Raw genomic sequence first — 25,534 nt, 5'->3', positions numbered from 1 at the left:
AAAAAAAAAATTGTATCCTTAAGCAGAAGAGAAAATGTGGGAGTAAAAACACGGAGGAAAGGCAACTACTTGACTACAGTTGTTGAGGGGATATGATTGAGGAGAAATGCTAAATGAGCACCCTAATGCAAATACCAACAGCAAGGAATAGGGTTCGGAGCAAGGGCACATGTGATACCCAGTGGAATCACAAGTTGACTTGGGGAGGGTTGGTGGAAGGGGAGGTCAAAAAAAGAAAATGATCTCTGATTCCAATGAATAATGTATGAAAATGACCAAATTAAGTAATGTTTAAAAAATAAAAACTAAAAAAAAAAAAGAGAAATTCGATACAGTCTATTAATGCCATGTTGGATTGCATAAAGAGATGTTGGGGATGATTGAGAGATCCACAAACTTATTATCAGTGGGAAGGTAACAGGGTAGTTGAAAAAACATAATGTATACTTTTTTTAATCCTTCCCTATTAGCATTAGAATCCATGCTGTGCAATGGAGGTTAAATGAGTGGCCCAAGGTCATATATCTTTGAATTATTTGAGGTCAGATTTGATCCCAGAACTTCTGATCTCTAGGCCTGGCTCTCAATCCACTGAGCTACACAACTACCCCAACCACTAATGCAGTCTTAAGAGAAGCATGTCCACTTCGAACAATAAGGAGATAGCTGTCCTTCTGTACAATCAGATGGCACTTGGATTATTGTATTTGGTTCTAGATGACACAATTAACAAGTGGCAACAGTGAAGTGGGGAATTTTCAGCCAGATTGGTGAGGGGTCTGGAGTCTCTGAAGATCAATTGAGGGAACTGCGTATTAGAAAACTGCCTGGGACTTCTAAGGAGTTGCAATAGGGGACTGCTAAAAAGTTTCAAGAAAGAAAGACTGCAACATTATCAAAGCAGGGATAATGAACGTTTATTGTATGCAGCACGCAAGATTTAAAGTTCTCCTCAAGAGAAACAATCTATTCTCCCCAATCCTCCCCAGAATGTGAACAGGGGAGTTAACCCGTTCTCAGGAGATCTTGGAATTGTTTATGCAGCCTTGAACTGAGATTTCTATGTTTTGGTGTACTCAGCAGGAATAGTTTGTGTCAAACACCTGGGAAGAGGAATTTTTTCTCATGGGTTCCTGGAAGGTTCACTGCAATTCCCCATTTATTTTTAAGACATCAAATTCCTTTTGGTACAGGATCCCATTAATAGTTTTTTTGCAATTCAGCAAAACTAGTAATTAAAGCTTTTAGCAAACAAGGCAAGCATAAGCAGATAAACAAAATCACAAGTGCACCAACTACAAGAAGAGTCATATCATGAAATAAGGAGGAAAACAATCCTTTTTATGTTTCAATCCAATTATACAAAGAATCTGCGATATGTGTGGTTAGAGATCCTCCTGAAAGGATGAATCAATATTCTGAATTAATATACTGAGATTGTTAATATATTTGGTGATGTTTTCATGGTCCCATAATTCCTGTAATTGTAATTTAATTTTTTTCCAATGTTTTTGTGTCATTATTTACTCTTATATAGTAAGCAAAATGCAGTATATCTATAATCACATTTCATGTGTGTTTTCAATAACACATTCTACATCATTTGTTAGATCAGTCATATTTTTCTGTAATATCATAATACTTTTGTAAAAACTTGTATCAATTTCTTTTTCTCTTTCTAATGCTGAGGTTACATTTGTAGCCAATGCTTTCAAATGATTGGCGTCATTCTCCAGAGAATGTAAGTTAGATACTGATTGTGCTAAAGATACAGAATCTATTATAGTAGAAGCCAATGAAGAAACTAATGCTACTATGCCTAATGCAATACAAGTAATACATCGTTTATGTTGTGGTCTTATTTTTTGTTGTAATACATAAAGAATTTGATCCCCTGGGCTACCTTACCATGAATCTTTATGTTCAGTGGCAAAAAGGGCCATGCGTGGTCACTTAATGATTAAGACAGGCCCATCCACCTGTGATCCTACACAGTAACTGACCCTACAGTTGCTACAGGTTACATTCCAATATTCAAATATCTAACTCTTTTGCTTGTTATTTCAGTAATGTTCAAAGCTTCAGGATGATTATTTACTGTAGGTATAAAAGCATATCCCCCTGTTAGGCAAGTCTGAATGTCTAATGTAACACTTGTATTTACTGGTTTTTGGACTTTTCCATTATTAGAAACATTAACATAGTGATACATATTTACTTTATCCAATGCCAGGGCTGTCTTTCCATAATCAATCAAAATCTGTATGAAATTAGCAGAACGTAACCAATTAGCTCTGGGGGCATCACCCACAAAGGCAAGCTGTATCCTCCTATAAAACTATCATGAAATTTATAAGAATCCAGTTTCTTTCCAATACACCTTGTGTCGTTATGCCAAGATACCCAAATCATATTTTTCCAATGAATACATGGTGCCCTTTTAGATCTACACAATAGCAAGGGAGGAAACATATTAACAGTGTCTCTTTGTTCATATTCCATCACAGAAGGACAAATAGGTATTTCTTGTCCCCAAGTACCATCACAAGATTCCCCTAGCCAAACTAAATATTGCAGTTGGCTGTACCCTTTATATTTTACCCCTTTGTCTACACGATAAGATCCTATCCAGAAAGAGTCTGACAGGTCAGGATGACCATAATAATGCGCCTGCAGAGATCTGAGGGGCAGGCATTCAGGATGGTCTCGTGTGAGGCACACTGGGGGTGCCTCAACTAGTCCAGTCCAATTGAAAGACACAAACAATTATTGGCCTGATTATTGTCCTTAGCTTGTCTCTCAAAATGGTAAATGCCAGGAATATCAGAATTAGTTTTTGTATATAAGATGACTTACGGTAAAGTGTGTCCCATGCCGACATACTCTACCCAAGGTGGTTGTTCCCAAAAAACCCATCTCTATTCCAGGAGCTGTACTTAAATTCTGGAATAGAAGTAGAAGAGTCAGTATCTTATTGAGATGTAGTCGAGTCTCCTTGTGAGGCTTCCGGAGTCCTCTTCTCGTCCTTCTCTTTATGGTCAGTCAGTCTCTTGAACTCAGCAGGAAGGGAGCCATACACTGTCTTTACCTGTGGAGCCACAAACAAAGCCTTGGCCTTGCAGGACCACTGGGTGAGGTCCTTGCCAGGATTGATCATCATCTTTCCATATGACAAATTTTTCTTCTGTAGCAGGGAATACAGGCGTAGTGGTACCTCAATTTCGTTCATAAGAAAATGCAGAGAAAAAATTTTCAGCTCTGGATATATTATTGGAAGTAAAGATCAAATTATTTATAGTATATACAGTTATTACCAATCGTTGATGTGGGGTGCTGTCTCCCCCTTTTTGTTTTAAAAGAAACATTTTTAGTATTTGATTACTATGCTCCACAATAGCTTGTCCTTGTGGAATGTATGGGATACCTGTGAGGTGTTGAATATCCCAAGTTTTACAAAAAAGAAAAAGTTGTTTGGAAGTATAAGCAGGTCCATTATCTGTTTTAAATGTTCTGGGGGGACCAGGCATCTGAAAAGTAAGCCCATAAAAACCCTGAATAAGTATCCACAGTGACATGCATATATTTAAGTCGTCCAAAGGACGGTTTGTGAGTCACATCCATTTGCCTTATATCTGTACTACTTAAGCCTCTGGGATTCACACCAATATACATTGGGGGATGGTTTGGAACACAATTAGGACACTTTTTCACAATACTCCTGGCTTGATCTTTAGTGAGTTGCAACATTTGGCCTAAAGCAGTACTATTTTGGTGAAATCTATGATGGATTCCTCAGCTAATTGCATATCAGTTAGATAACATTGAGCAATCAAAGCTTGATCTATGATATCATTTCCTTTAAAAATAGGTCCAGGTAAATTGGTATGACTGCATACATGCATGGCATACACTGGATGTGTCCTTTGTCATATGACAGTTTGTAATTTACAGAATAACATTTGTACATTGCTTTGAGTAGATCTGATGACAGCTTGTTCTACACCTTGCAAAGACTGAAAAACATATTTAAAGTCCATTATGAGGTTGAAAGGCTCCTGAAATAACCAAAATTCTAGCAAAACAGCTGTTAATTCATTTTGTTGGGTAGAAGAAAAAGGAGTGGTAAAAATGACAGGTAGCTACCTTCCTTGTATACTCCTGCCTTATAACTAGCATTCGCATCAACATAAACATTAGGTCCTGATACTGGAAGATCTCTTAGAACACTAGGAAAAACAACAGGATGTTGGGACAAAAAAGAAAATTAACCTTGTGGAGTGTAGGTGGTAATAGTAATGGGGTATGCTAATAGTAAAGACTAAATATTTCTGTAGTATATCTTTAGCAATGGGTACCCAGATTTCATGAGGATACCATCCTAAACCTGAAACCACATATTCTATGCCTTTCCATATTAATTGAGCCATAAGACAATCCACAATTATAACTTTGTAAAGCCTTTCCCAATTTGCTTTTTAGATGTAACCCTTCAATGACTCTTTGTTTCTGAGTTATGGCTGGTACATAATTGCTCAAAATAATTGCTCAGAATTTCCTTAATTTCAACTTCATTGCTAACTCATTCATCCTTTTCATTTTTGCTTTTGGTAATTATGTTTTCCTCTTTCTTTAATGAAATTAACCAATGGGTCATTTATTTAGTTGTATTTTTATTAAAAAAAAAAAACAGATCCTAGATTTATTTAATTCTGCATTTTTTCTTTTGATTTTATTAAATTCTCTTTGGATTTTCAGGATTTTCTGTTTAATTGGACATTTCCTGATCTTTCCAGGGAACTGAAGTTCTGTGTATCCACAGACAGCCCTAGAGAGGTTAAGATGCCCTAGATCACATTAGGTGTCAACTGCTACTCTGAAACTTTTTATGAGCCAGAGTTCTTCCTGCCCTGTGTAAACCTCAAAATTTCTTAGACTTATAAATGTTGGAAATTTCACCATTGGGAAATTTCATACTTGAAAAATTCCCTATTGATAGTGGGTCTTGGCTATTGGAATGTGAACCCCATTGGCATGGGAGTTTCCTCCTCTTCCCTTCTTAAGATTACTTTAGGACAGAAACCTTTTGCTGAACAATGGAAAGGACTTTGACCTATGCTTAAAGCATAGAACAGGAATTTCTTTGAGTCATGATTGATTTTAGAATTGATACAATGGAGATACTTGGAATCAATCTCCACCCTATTCAGTCCTAACAGGATTGAGTAAGGGCTGCAGCCTAGATCAAAATTTAATTATTCCAATCTCTATCCTCCTCAGGTTAACAGGATTTAGAAAGGGCTGTAGCAAAGGATCAAAGATTTAATTATTTGAAAATATGACCTTCAACAGACATGTGCAAAGGCCAGAGACCTCTGGGTGGTCCTGGGTTAAGCTACAGCCTCCATTGTTACAGGGAAATTGATGGACATGTGATTGGGAGATGTGAGGACTGAGGGGAAGGAACTTGGAGGGTTTTCCTGAAGGATAGGAAGGTCTGAAGACTGGGGGTGATTGAGGAGTTTGTCGGAGTGGTTGCGGTGTGCTCTGAGAAGCTTGCACTGAAGGAAGCTGAAGGTGGGGGCCCTGGAGACTGTTTCTCCATATTTGGTCACGTGAGTAATAGGGACTGATCTCCTTTCATTGCCCCAGCTATCTAAGGGCTTGGGCCTTTTGGCCCAGCCTAAACAGAAGGGGTATTCAAGCCCTATTCCCTTCTCTCCCCTTTCTCTCTCCCTCTATCTCTCTATCTCTAATTCCTTTCTTCCTCCTGTTTGTAATTAAAACTCCATAAAAGGTTGACGACTGACTTGAGTTTTCATTAAGGAATTACATAGCTGAATTCCTTGGCGACCTTAAATTAATATATATCAGTCTTTTAAAAGTGATTTCCTTGTCACACCTGGTAGTTCCACCTAGTGGACAGAAGGAGACCAATAGCAAGAGAGGAATATCTGAGGCCAGGGATGATTGAGCCAGCCTGATTTGCATCAGATCATAGAGGGGCAAATGTTGGAGTCCATCCTCACCCATGAAGGGATTGTGTTGGATGTGAACCTGTTTATGGGTCTCAGCACTGTTGCAGAGTCAGGCCAGGAATCCTGCTCAGTTAGTTCCCCAAGGCATCCCAAATCATTTTTGGAAGAGAAATGATCAGGGAGTCAAGTCCATTAAAACTGGATCCTCTTTGCCTCTGTGACCTTGAGCTAGTTACTTAACCCCCATTGCCTGGCCCTTTTGCTCTGGAAACAATACATAGTATTGATTCTAATGCAGAAGGTAAGGGTTAAAAAAGGGTTGTTCTGTGATAGACAAGAGATAAAAGGGTACCTGAATGTTACTGTAAGGAGAAAGGAAAATAGTCCCCACCTGATCAATGTAAGCCAATGAACATCCCCTGGCAGGGTCACAGAACCCATTATAACTCCACCAGTCCATGGAGACACGTCTCCTCTCCCACTCAAGTCTTCTCTTCTTTGGGCTAAGCATCTCTAGTGCCCTCAATTGGTCCTTCAATTAAATATGTGTGTGCTCTAGTCTCTTCTCTGCTCATGACTCTCTATTGCCTACAGACTATCCTTGAGTGTTCTTGGTCTGTCATTAAACCTTAGCCATTCACAAAAGGGCATCAGGCCTTTCAGATACTTCTGGCCATGCATTGTGTGCTCAGACAGCATGAGTCTACATTTGGTACTCAGACTCACACTCTGTACTTTCCTTCCTCTGAACTGTTGTTTGGGCTATTTTCAGGATTTATACAGAACTTCTATATATGTTCTCATTTGGTCCAATAACACTTGGACTGAGAGATTATTTTACCCATTTAACAGATCAGGAGACTGAGACACAGATAGGGACTTGCTAGTAAGACAGACAGCCAGTAACATTTTGAGACAGAATTTGAACATAGGTCTTTCTCCCTCTTAGGCTACCACTAGTCACTATGTCATGTCAGGCACTGTATCTATTGATGCTGCCAAAACACCTTCCAAAAAGTCCTACCAGGGCCTTCATGCCCAGGAGAATGTTCACTGTTCCTTCATATTCTCCCCCAACTACAAAAGGTAGCTAGCTGACCTCAGATTTGTCACTGTCCTGGCCAGTGTCACTTGGCTTTACTGGATACAAATGGGAGGCTCACTCTTCCTCACATTAAACTTCCCAATGGAGACCCAGGGATGGAGTGCAAGCTCTACCAAAATAACAAGGAGAAAGGTCAAGGAAGCTGAAATATTTATAACTTATGACTATCAATTTGGAAATTATTTTTAAGACAGCTGGCCATGGATGACCCAGGATAGAAGCCTGACGATCCTCATGCATGTGCCCCAGAGATTGCTCTGGCATACATATCTCTCTCAGTGGCAAGGCCTTACTTCCAACTAGAGATAAGGAAAGGGCTCTCCTTGGGCCATGAAGACTCTGGGAAAATTATTCCCCATTAGTTTAGATTCCCAGCTTAAAACCATATCTGAGCTTGAAGATCACCTTCAACATTCTCATTCTTATCTTATAGGGTAGGAAACACCTAAGGAAAAGGGAGAGGCCAAAGCAGGGAATTCCAGAATCTTCTGTAAAGGGTAGGAACTACTTCCTGTGGACAAATCATGTCCTAGGCACCAGAGATGTTATTGTGGGTTTGAAATCTCCAGACTTGAACCAGGTCTGACCTGACTCCCAGCCTGAGGCTCTTCCTTTTGTTCCCTGATACTAACTGATCTATTTCCACTCTCTGCCTTTCCTTTTCTTTTCTCTTCAGAATTAAAGTAATGTTTCCCTTTCTGAGCACAGTCTCCCTGTGGCCTGTCCCTAGTCTATCCACACCAACCTCTCCCAATATCCTTATCAAGCTGTCAAGGTAAGGAACACTGGCTTCCGAAAGCCCAGGCCAAGGAATCATAAACTCTTGGTGGTTCTGCCAAGCTATAAAGGCCTCAAATCCAAGCCCAGGTGCTGGATGAAGGGGTCTGTCATCCCCAGTCCTACTTGCCTCAGCCCAGAAAGACTGAGCACCCGGGGATTGGACTCCATGTGAATGTCTTTGTCAGTCACAGGAACTGAAGTTGAACTTTTCCTAAGGCCTGGAGGAGATGAGATCTGCACCAGAGAAAGGGGGGAGCTTTGCTATTGAAATCACAGGTTCTTGGTGTCTGGCCTCCAGCCTGCCAAGGTCTTAGACAGGCCACTTCCAAACCACTTATTTGGTTATAAGGTAAGAAAAAGAACCAACACAGTCATTTTCTGTCTATTCTCTGCGCAGCGCCACTGTCCAAACCTACCATTGTCACCTCCAACATTACTGCAGTGGAGACCAAGGACTTCTCATTGACATGCCAGGCTACAGGTCAAATTCACACTTACCAGTGGTTCATAAACAGAGTTGCCACAGCTGGTAGCAGGATACAGCTGTCGCCAGATAAGAGGACACTCACTCTCAGCAGGCTCACAAGAAGAGATAACAAAGGGCCATATGAGTGTGAAATCCGGAATCCATTTTATAGCAATAGGAGTGATCCATTCACACTGGATGTTGCCTGTAAGTATATTGCTTCTTCCTATATGTTGCATGCTTATAGCCTGGTGGTGTGTTCCCAGAGGCCAGGCTAATTCAGTCCCTTCTCTGAGAACTAAAGAGCTAGGCTCTGATTTTCCCAAAACCCTTCATCTTTAGGGAGCCAAGATTGGCCTTGTCATGTGTTCTGGTGGAGGGTGGTCATCCAGGGTGCTAAACTGGAGAAAGCCCTAAGATCTTCCAAGTTCAGATCCAAACTGTAAAAGTAGAGGAGGAGCTGTGAATTTCCCAGCTCAATGGAGCATCACAGTGGTCCCTGGTGATGGGTTACAGACTAGGAGATGCCCTTCTTTTCTGCCATAATCTAAATATGGAATCCTTCTTTTTCCCCCAGATGGCCCAGATATTGCCACAATTGACCATATAAGTGATCAGTTCGCAACGGGGATAAATGTTACCTTGAGCTGTGTTGCTGATTCTAACCCACCAGCACAATTCACTTGGTTACAGAATGGACAATCTGTCAGCAACTCAGCCTCATTTTCTATTATTACATCCCTGAATCATATCGGAAACTATACCTGTATTGCAACTAACTCATTTACTGGCTTGACGCGCACTGCAAACAAGACTCTTATGATCTATGGTGAGTAGCTTGATTGGGCCCCCAACTTTGTGTTGGGCTCTCTCTTTCCCTGGCAGAAATAGACATGGAGAGAAATAGACATAAGTGACATTCTGCCTCCGTGGTCCCATGGCACAATGCATTGTGGTAGACGGAACCTTCTACTCAGAATCATGAAACTTGGATTTAATCATTCCTCCTCTGTCTATTATCTGTGTGGTAAGTGTGTCTCCTCCTTTCACATCCTCAGCTTCTTCATCTGGAAAAATGAATAATATTTGCTCTGTATATAATAGGATTTTATGTGGGGAAAGTACTTTTTACATGTTAGGCACAAAAACATGTAAATTGTCATCATCATCCTTGTTATTGATATTGTATTATTCTCTTCTGTCCTAGTAGCATACAACCTTCTTTTTCTCCCATCTTCTAGGACTGCAGGTTCAATGACTGCTCCATAATCTTTCCTTCCATCCCTTTCCCTTGGTGCTATGGACCCACAGAATGTTTTTAATTCTTGGTTGGAGTATAAGCTCTGGTCATGCAACAGGGCTGGCCTTGATCCTGTTTGGCAGGGATATTCTGGAGATGGAAAGGAGGATGTAAACTTTGGCTCCTTTCACACACAGAGATTCACCATTGCACCTATATTTTTCCTTTTTGTGGCATAAAAAGTCACATGAAAGTATGGCTGCTATGAAACCTGATTCTTATCCATGTAAAGGGATGATTGGCTTTAGCCTCCAGTAACTGGGTCCACAGTAGAATTCCTGATGCCCAATTAATTCACTGGTCTGACTTTCCTATGTATCAATGACAAAACCTTCAGTCTCATAATCACACTAATGGGCAGCAGGTTCATAGAGAGATCATCTCTGGCCTTAGTTTCCTTTTATTTCATGCAATTTTATTGTTACAAACCTTAGGGGTATCCCAACTTCCTCTCCTAGACTATGGGGATGTTCTGAATGGAGAGCAGCGGGGAGAGAAAGAATTGGACACCAACAGCATATACTTTAGAGGAGGGACGATTTTTTATTCGCCTCAATCTGTACATGAGGATGCCTAAAGCTCACATTTTAAATTATCATATAATTATCTGTTTGTCATTTTCTTTTGTTAACTATTTTCCAATTACCTTTTCCCCTGGTTCATGCAGCACCTGGGAATGTTGCAGGCTATGTATTTGACACCTGTTGTTGAAAAGAGCTTTTTCTTAATTTATTTTTTTTCCAATTAACTAAAATCTATTTTCTGTCCCCCTTCTACCTTCTACCACTAATGAAATCTAAAATCTTTGGGACAGGTATGAGTTGTGCCTGCCTGTAGCCATGAATTAATCTATTCCTAGGTGGACACCTGAGAAAGAGAGTTAGGAACTGAGGGAAAATGGGTGAAGGGGATATAGAGAAAGAGGGAATATAATAAAAGAAAAAAGACTCAGAGACAGGGCTTAAAAAGCCTTAATGTGTGCTCCTCTGATTCTAGTAGAGAGAGAGAAATAGTAAACTACATATTTCCTCAATCTTTTATTGGAGGATCAAGGAATGGGGAATGGGAGGTAGCTAATGATCATGTAACATGGCATAAGAGTTAACATTGGCTCAACTGACAACCATTAGAACAAGGAGGAGGAGTTTATTCAAACATGTGACCTGGTATGGAATCTGGTCTGACAAGGGGGGAACTAGGACCCTGTGGCTGCCTACCCAGGAATTCTTCTGACTTTTGGACTGTAGATTTGGAGAGTGGTCAGAATTAATCCAGTACCTATTAAATACAATGATCAAGAACTACTTGCCCATGAATCTGGTTATAAGAATATAGGTTGCACTATTGATATATTAATAATTGTTTCAAGATTAAAATACACCTATGATGCCACATGGACAATCAAGGAAAACTTTTTCTGATGCTCAAAAAATATCTGTTGCAACATACACCCTGACTGCATCCCATTTCTGAAGTGAGGCAGCTGATTTCATAGGAAGTCTGTAGGTTTTTTTAGGAAGTGAGTAACCCATTATCATGGGTTTTCTGCAATCCTTGTTAGCCACTGCATTGATAAGAGGTCCCAAGTTTTTCAAAGTTCTTTGACTTCAGAACACTGTAGTTATTGTATAAATCACCATCTTGGTTCTACTCACTTCATTCTGCATTAATTCAGAGAAATCTGAAGTTTCTGTTTTTGAACTCATTCTGTTCAGTGTTTCTTTGAGTGAATTGGGATCAAATGGAATAATATCTGTAAAGAGCTTGGTAAATCATGACCATTAATGTTCTACTAATTCTTTTTTCCTTAATTTTTCTTTTGTATTTTTATTGTTGTACAAAACACTCCATTTGGGACATTGTAGTAAGAGCACATTTATACGTAACCAAATTCCAAAATAAAACCACAAACATACTAATATGAAAGGAAACTCCAATAGTTTTTTCTCTGGAAGTGGATAACATTCCCTGTCATAAATCTTTCAGGATTGTCCCAGATTATTACATTACTGAGAGTAGCCAAGTTTTCACAGATGATCCTGGCATGACAGAAATAGACAAGAGTGACACTATCCCCCCCTGGTCCCATGGCACAGTGCATTGTGGTAGAAAGAGGCCTGAGCTCAGAATCTTAAAACTTGGATAGAATCCTTTCTTTTCTGTCTACTCTCTGTGTAGTAAATGACTCCTCCTTTTGAGGCCTCAGTTTCTTTATCTGGAAAAATAAATTACATTTTCTCTGTATATAATAGCATTCTATGAGTAAAGGTCCTTTTTATATGGTAGGTATAAAAAGCATGTGAGTTGTCTTCATCATCCTTGTTATTGATATTGTATTATTCTCTTCTGTCCTAGTGATATACAACCTTCTTCATCTCCCAAATTCTAGGACCGCAGGTTCAATGACTGCCCAATACTCTTTCCTTCAATCCCTTTCCCTTGGTGCTGTGGAACCACGGATTATTTCTAGTCTTGGTTGGAGTATAAGCTATGGTCATGCAATGGGGCTGGCCTGGATTCCCCTTGGTAGGGAAATTCTGGAGATGGAAAGGAAGATATAAACTTTGTCTCCTTTCACACAAAGAGATTCACCATTGGACATATATTTTCCTCTTTGTGGCATTAAATGCCACATGGAAGTATGTCTCTTGTGAAGCCTGGTTCTGATCTATTGGCTTTAGCATTCAGTAGCTGGATCCACTGTAGAATTCCTGCTGCCCAATTAATTCACTGGTCTGACTTTCCTATGTACAGATGACAGACCCTCCATTCCCATAATCACATTAATGTACAGCAGGACCATAGAGAGATCATCTCTGGCCTTAGTTTCCTTTTATTTCATGTAGTTTTATTGTTACAAACCTTAGGGGTATCCCAACTTCCTGTCCCTGCCTCTAGGAATGTTCTGAATGGAGAGCAGGGGGGAGAGATAGAATTGTGAAGTGGGGAAGTGACCTTGGGGAACTCAGACACCAACAGCATATACTTCAGAGGTGGAATGATTTTTTATTGGCCTCAAACTGTACATGAGGATGATGAAAGCACACATTTTAAATGATCATATAATTATCTCTGTGTCATTTTCTTTTGTTAACTATTTTCCAATTACCTTTTCCCCTGGTTCATGCAGCACCTGAGAATGTTGCAGGCTATGTATTTGACACCCGTGGTTGAAAAGAGCTTTTTCTTAATTTATTTTTTCCAATTAACTAAAATCTATTTTCTGTCCCCCTTCTACCTTCTACCAGTAATGAAAACTAAAATCTTCGGGACAGGGATGAGTTGTGCCTGCCTGTAGCCACAAATTAATATATTCCTAGCTGGACACCTGAGAAGGAGAGTTAGAAACTGAGAGAAAATGGGTGAAGGGGATATAGAGAAAGAGGAAATAGAACAAAGGAAGAGAGACTCAGAGACAAGGCTTCAAGAGCTTGGGATCCAGCCTGTGTGCTCCTCTGATGGTGGTAGAGAGAAAGAGAGAGTGAACTATATATGTCCTCAATCTTTTATTGGAGGATCAAGGAATGGGGAATGGAGGTAGCTAATGATCATTTTACAAGGCACAAGACTTAACATTGGTTCAACTGACTACCACAAGATCAAATAGGAGGGGTTTATTCAAACATGTGACCTGGTATGGAATCTGGTTAGACAAGGTGTGAACTAGGACCCTATGGCAGCTTACCCGGGAATTCTTCTTATTTTTGGACTGTAGATTTGGAGAGTAGTCAGAATTAATACAGTACCTATTAAATGGAATGATCAAGACTAATAAGCCTATGAATCCAGTACATGAGCACATAAGTTGCAATATTTACATATTAATAATTGTTTCAAGATTAAAATACATGTATGATGCCGCATGGACAATCAAGGAAAACTAATTTCAGAGCTCAAAAAATATGTGTTGCAACTTACACCCTCAGTCCATCCCATTTCTGAAGAGAGGCAGCTGATTTCATAGGAAGTCTATAGCTTTTTGTAGAAAGTGAGTAACTTATTTCATCATGGGTCTTCTGCAGTCCTGGTTGGTCAGTGCAGTGATGAGAGGTCCCATGGGTTTCCAAGTTGTTTGCCTTCAGAACAATGTTGGTATTGTATATATTATCTCTTGGTTCTACTCACTTCATTCTGTATCAGTTCAGATAAATCTTCTGAAGTTTCTTTTCTTGAACTCATTCTGTTCAATGTTTCTATGAGTGACTTGGATCAAATGAAATAATATCTGTAAAGAGTTTTGTAAATCATGACCATTAATGTTCTACTAATTCTACAGACAAGCAGAAGGCATAATTTTGAAACTGGAAAGAAAAAAAGAAATAATGAGAAAATTGGCAGGATAGGGATTGTTGAAACAGGTAGGATGCAGAAGTAGTTTAGAATGCTGGCACAGTAGACATAATGTGATAAGATGAATGTCATTGGGGATTGATATCAGGTCCTATCCTTGAGTAGAAAAAGTCCAAAACACAAAAAAGCATCGGCCTCGATGGGACAGTGACTGGTACCTATGCCATAGAAAAGAGTTGAAGTAATGGGGTATGGTTGATTTAAAAAAGGGGAAATTGGAGACAGACTATTAATGCCAATTTGTATTGCATAAAGAGATGTTGGGGATTATTGAGAGATCCACAAACTTATTATAAGTGGGAAAGGTAACAGGGTAGTTGAAAAAGCATAATGCATACTTTTTTTAACCCTTCCCTTTTAGCCTTAGAATCCATACTGTGCAATGGAGGTTAAATGAGTGGCCTAGGGTTATATATCTTTGAATTTTTTGAGGTCAGATTTCAACCCAAAACCTCTGATCTCTAGGCCTGGCTCTTAATACACTGAGCTACACAACTACCTCAACCACCAATGCAGTCTTAAGAGAAGCATGTCCATTTCCAAGAATAAGGAGAAAGCTGCCCTTCTGTACTATCAGATGGCACATGGATTTTTGTATTTGGTTCTAGATGACTATTTACAAGTGGCAACAGTGAACTGGGGAATGTTCAGCCAGATTGGTGAGGAATCTGGAGTCTCTGAAGATCAATTGAGGGAACTACATATTAGAAAAATGCCTGGGACTTCTACTGAGTCACAATAGGGGGTTGCTAAAGAGTTGTAAGAAAGAAAGACTGCAACATTATCAAAGCAGGGATAATTAACATTTATTTTATGTAGCACACAAGGTTATCCTCAAGAAAAAGGTTGGGGATGTAATATGGAGGCCTCGAAGGAGCAGAAGTTCAGACCTCTGAATACCCTTCCTAATGGATCACAAACTGAATTCTCCCAGGGGATTGAAAATCAAACTTAACAACAAGTCTGAGCCAAGGAACCATCCTGCTGGACTTAATTCAAAAGGTACGCCCCCCGTCCCCCCGTAAAGCCAGAATCTGAGAACTCTCAGGGTTAAGGGGAAGACTGAAGGAAGGTCCCAGGACCCATCCCCCCACCCACCCAGAGTGCTGAGATTCCAATGGCAGCGGGAACTTCTGGGTGGTCAAAGGTGCTGGTCTGAAAGGCATAACTTGCAAGCAGAGCTGTGCCAAGTTCAGAGTGTCCAACACAGGTGTCGGGGAAGGAGCTAGAGAGGGAGCATAGACCTGGCAGCCTTGTCAGAGTGGTGGAGATCCTCCATATTTGCTCCAGCCTTCCAGGAAGTTTTGGACTCAGAGCACACCCAGCCCAACTAAGCTGAACTTAATCTCATCAAAAGACTCCAGAGTTCAGGGAAACCCAAGCTCCATATCCATCCTCATTGACTGATGGACTTTAATGCAATCAAAAGCCTCCAGAGGTCAGGGAAGCTCAAACCCCACCAGAGGCTACACTGAGAGATCTCCTATTAAAGCTCCAAGAGGGGAGACTGACAGAAGCCCCCAAAACCAAAAAAAAATGAGAGGAGTAAGAGCACGGACAAATATGGGGAGTAAAGAAGGGGTGAATTTCAGCAAACAACAGATAAAGAAGAAAGAAACTACAATATACAGCTTCTACTCAGCAAATGGAACAGAGGGGGAGAGATCAGCAAACGATAAATCAGAAATCCCAGTGAATTGGATACAGGCTGTGGAAGAATTCAAAACAAAATCAAAAGAAGCTGAGGACAACTGGGAAAATAACTTAAAAATTAAGATAAGTCATCTGGAAACAGAGGCACTTGAACTAAAATGAGAAAATAGTGTCTTGAAAGCCAAAATCAACCAGCTGGAAAATGAGGCAAAGGAGATGAAAGATGAGGCAAAGAAGATGAAAGATGGGACAAAGGAGAAGAAAGACAAGTTAAAGAGGATGAAAGAAGACCTTCAAAGAAAATCAGATCAGAAGGAAAAGGAGGACCAAAAAGCCAGGGGTGAAATTCAGTCTTTAAGAATCAGAATACAACAACTGGAATTAAGTGACCTCACAAGGCAACAGGACACTATAAAACTAAACAAAAAGAATGAAAAAATTGAGGAAAATATGAAGCCTCTCATTCACAAAACAGACAATTTAGAAAATCGTTTGAGAAGAGATAATTTAAGAATCATTGGTCTACCAGAAGACCATGACAAAAGAAAAAGCCTGGACATAATACTACAGGAAATTATTCAGGAAAACTGTCACAATATCCTAGAACAAGAGGGGAAAGTGGAGATTGAAAGAATCCACAGATCACCTCCTGTATTTAATCCCCAACTGATAACACCCAGGAATGTTATAGCCAAATTTAAAAACTATCAGACCAAAGAAAAGATATTACAAGCTGCCAAGATGACGCCATTCAGATACAATGGAAACACAGTGAGGATAACACAAGATCTGGCTACATCCACACTGAAGGACTGAAAGGCATGGAATATGATATTCTGGAAAGCAAGGAACTCTGGAACTAGGTCTACAACCAAGAATCAAATACCCATCAAAACTGACTATATTCTAACAGCGGAAAGTATGGTCATTCAACACAATAGAGGAATTCCAAGCATTTGTAAAGAAAAGATCAGACCTGAACAGAAAATTTTATGTCCAAGCATAGAACTCAAGAGAATCATCAAAAGTTAATTTTAAAAGAGGGGGAAAAGAAAAACAAACAAAAAAGAAAAACATGTTTAAGAGACTCAATAAGTTAAAATTATATGTATCCCTATAAGAAAGAGAGGTCATTGGTAACTCTTAAAAACTGTTGCTATCACCTGGGCAGCTAGTAGAATTACACTTAGAGGGAACTGTGACAAACTGTATAGGATGAAAGGACAAGACACAATAGGTATATAGATATATGCATGCATAAATACATATACGTGTGTGTGTGTGTGTGTATACAACCAGACCTAAAAAAAAGAGGTTAATACTAAAAGAAACAAGGAAAGAAACGAATGGGGGTAAATTTATATGTCACAAAGAAGCTCATGGCAGGAGGGGAGAGAACATCGATACACTGGAAGGGTAAAGAGGGTGGAGATAGGAATTACTCATCTCTTATGTGCTTTGAAACTGACCTAAAGAGGGAAGAATAATCCAATTCATTGAGGCAGAGAATAGATTTGCGCCCTATATGGAAATAGAAGGGTAAAAAATGGACTGGTGGTGAGGGAAAGAAATACAAGGGAGGGAGAGGGTGGGGGGGAAATTTAAAAAAGATTACAGGGGCAAATAAGGGGGGGATAAAAAGGGAAGGGGGGTAGAAAGGGAAGTAAAATAAGGGTGGTAACTATGGGGACTGATTATAAATAAACATTAGTGTAGAAGGAAATAGTGAAAGAAGAAAAGACAGGACCAGGAGTAGAAATCACACACGAGGAAGGTAGATAGGCATAGGGTGAAAGTTAGAGGATGGATCCAAATCTATTGGGCATCAACTGATAAAAAGAAGGCAGGAGTCACAATCATGATATCTGACAAAGCCAAAGTAAAAATAAATCTAGTTAAAAGAGATATGGAAGGTAATTACATCCTGATAAAAGGCAGTATAGACAACAAGGAAATATTTGTACTCAACATGTATGCACCAAATGGCATAGTATCCAAATTTCTTAAGGAGGAACTAGAGGAGCTCAAGGATGAAATAGATAGAAAAAGTATATTAGTGGGAGACCTGAACCTTCCTCTATCTGTACTAGATAAATCAAACCAAAAAATAAATAAGAAAGAGGTGATAGAAGCAAATGAAATCTTAGAAAAATTAGAGTTAGTAGACATGTGGAGAAAAATAAATAGGGACAAAAAGGAATACACATTATTTTCAGCAGCACATGGTACATTCACAAAAATTGACTATGTATTAGGGCACAAAAACATTGCAAACAAATGCAAAAGGGTAGAAATAATAAATGCAAACTTCTCAGACCACAATGCAATGAAAATAAAAATTAGTAAGGGTACATGGAGAAGTAAACCAAAAATTAATTGGAAATTATACAGTATGATTCTCCAAAACCAGCTAGTTAAAGAACAAATCATAGAAACAATTAATAACTTCATTGAAGAAAAAGATATTGGTGAGACATCCTTTCCAAACCTATGGGCTACAGCCAAAGCAGTACTCAGGGGGAAATTTATATCCTTGAGTTTATATATAACAAATTAAGAAGGACAGAGGTCAAAGAATTGGACATGCAAATTAAAAAACTAGAAAGTGAACAAATTAAAAATCCTCAGAAGAAGACTAAATTAGAGATCCTAAAAATCAAAGGAGAAATCAATAAAATTGAAAGCCAAAGAACTATTGATTTAATAAATAAGACTAGAAGCTGGTACATTGAAAAAAAACAAATAAAATAGACAAAGTACTAATCAGTCTAATTAAAAAAAGGAAAGAAAAAAAAACAAATTGACAGTATCCAAGATGAAAAGGCAGACCTCACCTCTAATGAAGAGGAAATTAAGTTAATCATGAAAAACTACTATGCCCAATTATATGGCAAAAATATGGCTATCTAGGTGATATGGATGAATACTTAGAAAAATATAAATTGCCTAGACTAAAAGAAGAAGAAATAAATTACCTAAACAACCCCATATCAGAAAAAGAAATTGAAAAAGCCATCAAAGAACTCCCTAAGAAAAAATCCCCAGGAACAGATGGATTCACAAATGAATTCTATCAAATATTCAAAGAACAACTAATCCCAATGTTATACAAAGTATTTTACAGAATAAGCCAAGAAGGGGTTCTACCAAGTTCTTTTTACACCACAAACATGGTACTGATCCCAAAGCCAGGCAGGTTAAAAACAGAGAAAGAAAATTATAGGCCAATCTTCCTAATGAATATAGATGCAAAAATATTAAATAGGATACTAGCAAAAAGACTCCAGCAAGTCATCACAAGGGTTAGCTACTACAGGTAGAATTCATACCAGGAATGCAAGGATGGTTCAATATTAGGAAAACCATCTACATAATTGATCATATTAACAAGCAAACCAACAAAATCACATGATTATCTCAAAAGATGCAGAAAAAAAAGCCTTTGATAAAATTCAGCCCCCCATTCCTATTGAAAACACCAGAAAGTATAGAAATAGAAGGGCCTTTCATAAAAATAATAAACTGTATATATCTAAAACCTTCAGCAAACGTCATCTGTAATGGGGATAAACTCGAAGCCTTCCCAATAAGATCAGGAGTCAAACAAGGATGCCCATTATCACCTTTATTATTTAATATTGTACTAGAAACACTAGCAGTAGCAATTAGAGAAGAAAGAGAAATTGAAGGTATTAAAATTGGCAATGAGGATAACAAGCTGTAACTCTTTGCAAATGATATGATGGTCTATTTAAAGTATCCTAGAGAATCAACTAAAAAGCTAGTGGAAATAATCAACAACTTTACCAAAGTTTCGGGATACAAAATAAACCCACATAAGTCATCAGCATTTCTATATCTTTTCAACACATCTCAACAGCAAGAATTAGAAAGAGAAATTTCATTTAAAATCACTCTAGACAATATAAAATACTTAGGAATCTATCTCCCGAGACAAACACGGCAACTATATGAACACAACTACGAAACACTCTCCACACCATTAAAACTAGATCTAAACAATTGGAAAAACATTGATTCCTCATGGGTGGGATGGGATAACATAATAAAAATGATCATCCTATCCAAACTTATCTATCTATTTAGTGCCATACCCATGGAACTTCCAAAAAACTTTTTTTACCAAATTAGAGAAAACCATAACAAAGTTCATTTGGAAGAACAAAGGTTCAAGGATATCCGGGGAAATAATGAAAAAAAATACATAGGAAAGTGGCCTTGCCGTCCCCGATCTCAAACTATATTACAAAACAGTGGTCAGCAAAACAATTTGGTACTGGCTAAGAGACAGAAAGGAGTATCAGTGGAATAGACTTGGGGTAAATGACCTCAGTTAGACAGTCTATGACAAACACAAAGATCTCTGTTTTTGGGACAAAAATCAGCTATTTGATAAAAACTGCTGGGGAAATTGGAAGGCAGTGTGGGTAAGATTAGGTTTGGATCAACATATCACACCCTACACCAAGATAGACTCAGGATGGGTGAATGACTTGAATATAAAGAAGGAAACTATTAGTAAATTAGGTGAACACAGAATGGTATACATGTCAAACCTTTGAGAAGGGAAAGATTTTAAAACCAAGCAAGACATATAAATAGTCACAAAAAGTAAAAAAATACTTTTGACTACATCAAATTAAAAAGATTTTGTACAAACAAAACCAATGTAACTAAAATTAGAAGAGAAGCAACAAATTGGGAAACAATCTTCACAACATAAAGCCCTGACAAAGGTCTAATTACTCAAATTTATAAAGAGCTAAACCAATTATAGAAAAAGTCAAGCCATTATCCAATTGAAAAATGGGCAAGGGACATGAATCGGCAATTTTCAGTTAAAGAAATCAAAACTATTCATAAGCACGTGAAAAATTATTCTAAATCTCTTATAATCAGAGAGATGCAAATCAAAAGAACTCTGAGGTATCACCTTACACCTAGCAGATTGGCCAACATGACAGCAAAGGAAAGTAATGAATCCTGGAGGGCATGTCGCAAAATTTGGGACATTAATGCATTGCTGATGGTGCTGTGAACTGATCCAACCATTCTGGAAGGTAATTTGGAACTATGTCCAAAGAGCACTAAAAGATTGTCTGCCCTTTGATCCCGCTATAGCACTGCTGGGTTTGTACCCCAAATAAGGAAAAAAGACATGTACAAGAATATTCATAGCTGTGCTCTTTGTGCTGGCAAAAAAAAAAATTGGAAAATGAGGGGATGCCCTTCAATTGGGGAATGGCTAAACAAATTGTGGTATATGTTGGTGATGGAATACTATTGTGCTAAAAGGAATAATAAAGTGGAGGAATTCCATGGAGACTGGAACGACCTCCAGGAAGTGATGCAGAGTGATAGGAGCAGAGCCAGGAGAACATTGTACACAGAGACTGAGACACTGTGGCACAATTGAATGTAATGGATTTCTCCATTAATGGTAATGCAATGTCCCTGAACAATCTGCAGGGATCTATGAGAAAAAAAAAAGGTATCCTTAAGCAGAAGAGAAAGTGTGGGAGTAAAAACACGGAGGAAAGGCAACTACTTGACTACAGTTGTTGAGGGGATATGATTGAGGAGAAATGCTAAATGAGCACCCTAATGCAAATACCAACAGCAAGGAACAGGGTTCAGAACAAGGGCACATGTGATACCCAGTGGAATCACAAGTTGACTTGGGGAGGGTTGGTGGAAGGGGAGGTCAAAAAAAGAAAATGATCTCTGATTCCAATGAATAATGTATGAAAATGACCAAATTAAGTAATGTTTAAAAACTAAAAACTTAAAAAAAAAAGGGAAATTGGATACAGACTATTAATGCCATGTTGGATTGCATAAAGAGATGTTGGGTATGATTGAGAGGTCCACAAACTAATTATCAGTGGGAAGGTAACAGGGTAGTTGAAAATACATAATGTATACTTTTCTTAATCCTTCCCTATTAGCATTAGAATCCATGCTGTGCAATGGAGGTTAAATGAGTGGCCCAAGGTCATATATCTTTGAATTATTTGAGGTCAGATTTGATCCCAGAACTTCTGATCTCTAGGCCTGGCTCTCAATCCACTGAGCTACACAACTACCCCAACCACTAATAGAGTCTTAAGAGAAGCATGTCCACTTCGAAGAATAAGGAGATAGCTGTCTTTCTGTACAATCAGATGGCACTTGGATTATTGTATTTGGTTCTAGATGACACAATTTACAAGTGGCAACAGTGAACTGGGGAATTTTCAGCCAGATTGGTGAGGGGTCTGGAGTCTCTGAAGATCAATTGAGGGAACTGCGGATTAGAAAACTGCCTGGGACTTCTAAGGAGTTGCAATAGGGGACTGCTAAAAAGTTTCAAGAAAGAAAGACTGCAACATTATCAAAGCAGTGTTAATGAATATTTATTGTATGCAGCACGCAAGATTTAAAGTTCTCCTCAAGAGAAACAATCTATTCTCCCCAATCCTCCCCAGAATGTGAACAGGGGAGTTAACCCGTTCTCAGGAGATCTTGGAATTGTTTATGCAGCCTTGAACTGAGATTTCTATGTTTTGGTGTACTCAGCAGGAATAGTTTGTGTCAAACACCTGGGAAGAGGAATTTTTTCTCATGGGTTCCTGGAAGGTTCACTGCAATTCCCCATTTATTTTTAAGACATCAAATTCCTTTTGGTACAGGATCCCATTAATAGTTTTTTTTGCAATTCAGCAAAACTAGTAATTAAAGCTTTTAGCAAACAAGGCAAGCATAAGTAGATAAACAAAATCAAAAGTGCACCAACTACAAGAAGAGTCATATCATGAAATAAGGAGGAAAACAATCCTTTTTATGTTTCAATCCAATTATACAAAGAATCTGCGATATGCTGTGGTTAGAGATCCTCCTGAAAGGATGAATCAATATTCTGAATTAATATACTGAGATTGTTAATATATTTGGTGATGTTTTCATGGTCCCATAATTCCTGTAATTGTAATTTAATTTTTTTCCAATGTTTTTGTGTCATTATTTACTCTTATATAGTAAGCAAAATGCAGTATATCTATAATCACATTTCATGTGTGTTTTCAATAACACATTCTACATCATTTGTTAGATCAGTCATATTTTTCTGTAATATCATAATACTTTTGTAAAAACTTGTATCAATTTCTTTTTCTCTTTCTAATGCTGAGGTTACATTTGTAGCCAATGCTTTCAAATGATTGGCGTCATTCTCCAGAGAATGTAAGTTAGATACTGATTGTGCTAAAGATACAGAATCTATTATAGTAGAAGCCAATGAAGAAACTAATGCTACTATGCCTAATGCAATACAAGTAATACATCGTTTATGTTGTGGTCTTATTTTTTGTTGTAATACATAAAGAATTTGATCCCATGGGCTACCTTACCATGAATCTTTATGTTCAGTGGCAAAAAGGGCCATGCGTGGTCACTTAATGATTAAGACAGGCCCATCCACCTTTGATCCTACACAGTAACTGACCCTACAGTTGCTACAGGTTACATTCCAATATTCAAATATCTAACTCTTTTGCTTGTTATTTCAGTAATGTTCAAAGCTTCAGGATGATTATTTACTGTAGGTATAAAAGCATATCCCCCTGTTAGGCAAGTCTGAATGTCTAATGTAACACTTGTATTTACTGGTTTTTGGACTTTTCCATTATTAGAAACATTAACATAGTGATACATATTTACTTTATCCAATGCCAGGGCTGTCTTTCCATAATCAATCAAAATCTGTATGAAATTAGCAGAACGTAACCAATTAGCTCTGGGGGCATCACCCACAAAGGCAAGCTGTATCCTCCTATAAAACTATCATGAAATTTATAAGAATCCAGTTTCTTTCCAATACACCTTGTGTCGTTATGCCAAGATACCCAAATCATATTTTTCCAATGAATACATGGTGCCCTTTTAGATCTACACAATAGCAAGGGAGGAAACATATTAACAGTGTCTCTTTGTTCATATTCCATCACAGAAGGACAAATAGGTATTTCTTGTCCCCAAGTACCATCACAAGATTCCCCTAGCCAAACTAAATATTGCAGTTGGCTGTACCCTTTATATTTTACCCCTTTGTCTACACGATAAGATCCTATCCAGAAAGAGTCTGACAGGTCAGGATGACCATAATAATGCGCCTGCAGAGATCTGAGGGGCAGGCATTCAGGATGGTCTCGTGTGAGGCACACTGGGGGTGCCTCAACTAGTCCAGTCCAATTGAAAGACACAAACAATTATTGGCCTGATTATTGTCCTTAGCTTGTCTCTCAAAATGGTAAATGCCAGGAATATCAGAATTAGTTTTTGTATATAAGATGACTTACGGTAAAGTGTGTCCCATGCCGACATACTCTACCCAAGGTGGTTGTTCCCAAAAAACCCATCTCTTTATTCCAGGAGCTGTACTTAAATTCTGGAATAGAAGTAGAAGAGTCAGTATCTTATTGAGACGTAGTCGAGTCTCCTTGTGAGGCTTCCGGAGTCCTCTTCTCGTCCTTCTCTTTATGGTCAGTCAGTCTCTTGAACTCAGCAGGAAGGGAGCCATACACTGTCTTTACCTGTGGAGCCACAAACAAAGCCTTGGCCTTGCAGGACCACTGGGTGAGGTCCTTGCCAGGATTGATCATCATCTTTCCATATGACAAATTTTTCTTCTGTAGCAGGGAATACAGGAGTAGTGGTACCTCAATTTCGTTCATAAGAAAATGCAGAGAAAAAATTTTCAGCTCTGGATATATTATTGGAAGTAAAGATCAAATTATTTATAGTATATACAGTTATTACCAATCGTTGATGTGGGGTGCTGTCTCCCCCTTTTTGTTTTAAAAGAAACATTTTTAGTATTTGATTACTATGCTCCACAATAGCTTGTCCTTGTGGAATGTATGGGATACCTGTGAGGTGTTGAATATCCCAAGTTTTACAAAAAAGAAAAAGTTGTTTGGAAGTATAAGCAGGTCCATTATCTGTTTTAAATGTTCTGGGGGGACCAGGCATCTGAAAAGTAAGCCCATAAAAACCCTGAATAAGTATCCACAGTGACATGGATATATTTAAGTCGTCCAAAGGACGGTTTGTGAGTCACATCCATTTGCCTTATATCTGTACTACTTAAGCCTCTGGGATTCACACCAATATACATTGGGGGATGGTTTGGAACACAATTAGGACACTTTTTCACAATACTCCTGGCTTGATCTTTAGTGAGTTGCAACATTTGGCCTAAAGCAGTACTATTTTGGTGAAATCTATGATGGATTCCTCAGCTAATTGCATATCAGTTAGATAACATTGAGCAATCAAAGCTTGATCTATGATATCATTTCCTTTAAAAATAGGTCCAGATAAATTGGTATGACTGCATACATGCATGGCATACACTGGATGTGTCCTTTGTCATATGACAGTTTGTAATTTACAGAATAACATTTGTACATTGCTTTGAGTAGATCTGATGACAGCTTGTTCTACACCTTGCAAAGACTGAAAAACATATTTAAAGTCCATTATGAGGTTGAAAGGCTCCTGAAATAACCAAAATTCTAGCAAAACAGCTGTTAATTCATTTTGTTGGGTAGAAGAAAAAGGAGTGGTAAAAATGACAGGTAGCTACCTTCCTTGTATACTCCTGCCTTATAACTAGCATTCGCATCAACATAAACATTAGGTCCTGATACTGGAAGATCTCTTAGAACACTAGGAAAAACAACAGGATGTTGGGACAAAAAAGAAAATTAACCTTGTGGAGTGTAGGTGGTAATAGTAATGGGGTATGCTAATAGTAAAGACTAAATATTTCTGTAGTATATCTTTAGCAATGGGTACCCAGATTTCATGAGGATACCATCCTAAACCTGAAACCACATATTCTA

General features: G+C 38.5%; 1 protein-coding gene across 1 annotated transcript in view; it reads left to right on the top strand.

Moving 5' to 3' along the window:
• Positions 1-8,884: 8,884 nt before the first annotated feature.
• Positions 8,885-25,534, top strand: part of LOC103092188 (carcinoembryonic antigen-related cell adhesion molecule 1-like) — a 52,909-nt gene continuing 36,259 nt past the window's right edge. Inside the window, exon 1 of the mRNA XM_056796423.1 lies at positions 8,885-9,155. Coding sequence (XP_056652401.1) covers positions 9,146-9,155 — 10 coding nt within the window. The 5' untranslated portion in view covers positions 8,885-9,145. The remainder of the gene's footprint in view (positions 9,156-25,534) is intronic.

The sequence above is a fragment of the Monodelphis domestica genome, chromosome 4, assembly GCF_027887165.1.
Source record: "Monodelphis domestica isolate mMonDom1 chromosome 4, mMonDom1.pri, whole genome shotgun sequence".
Lineage (NCBI taxonomy): Eukaryota > Metazoa > Chordata > Mammalia > Didelphimorphia > Didelphidae > Monodelphis > Monodelphis domestica.
This window is presented reverse-complemented; position numbering and strand designations above follow the sequence as displayed.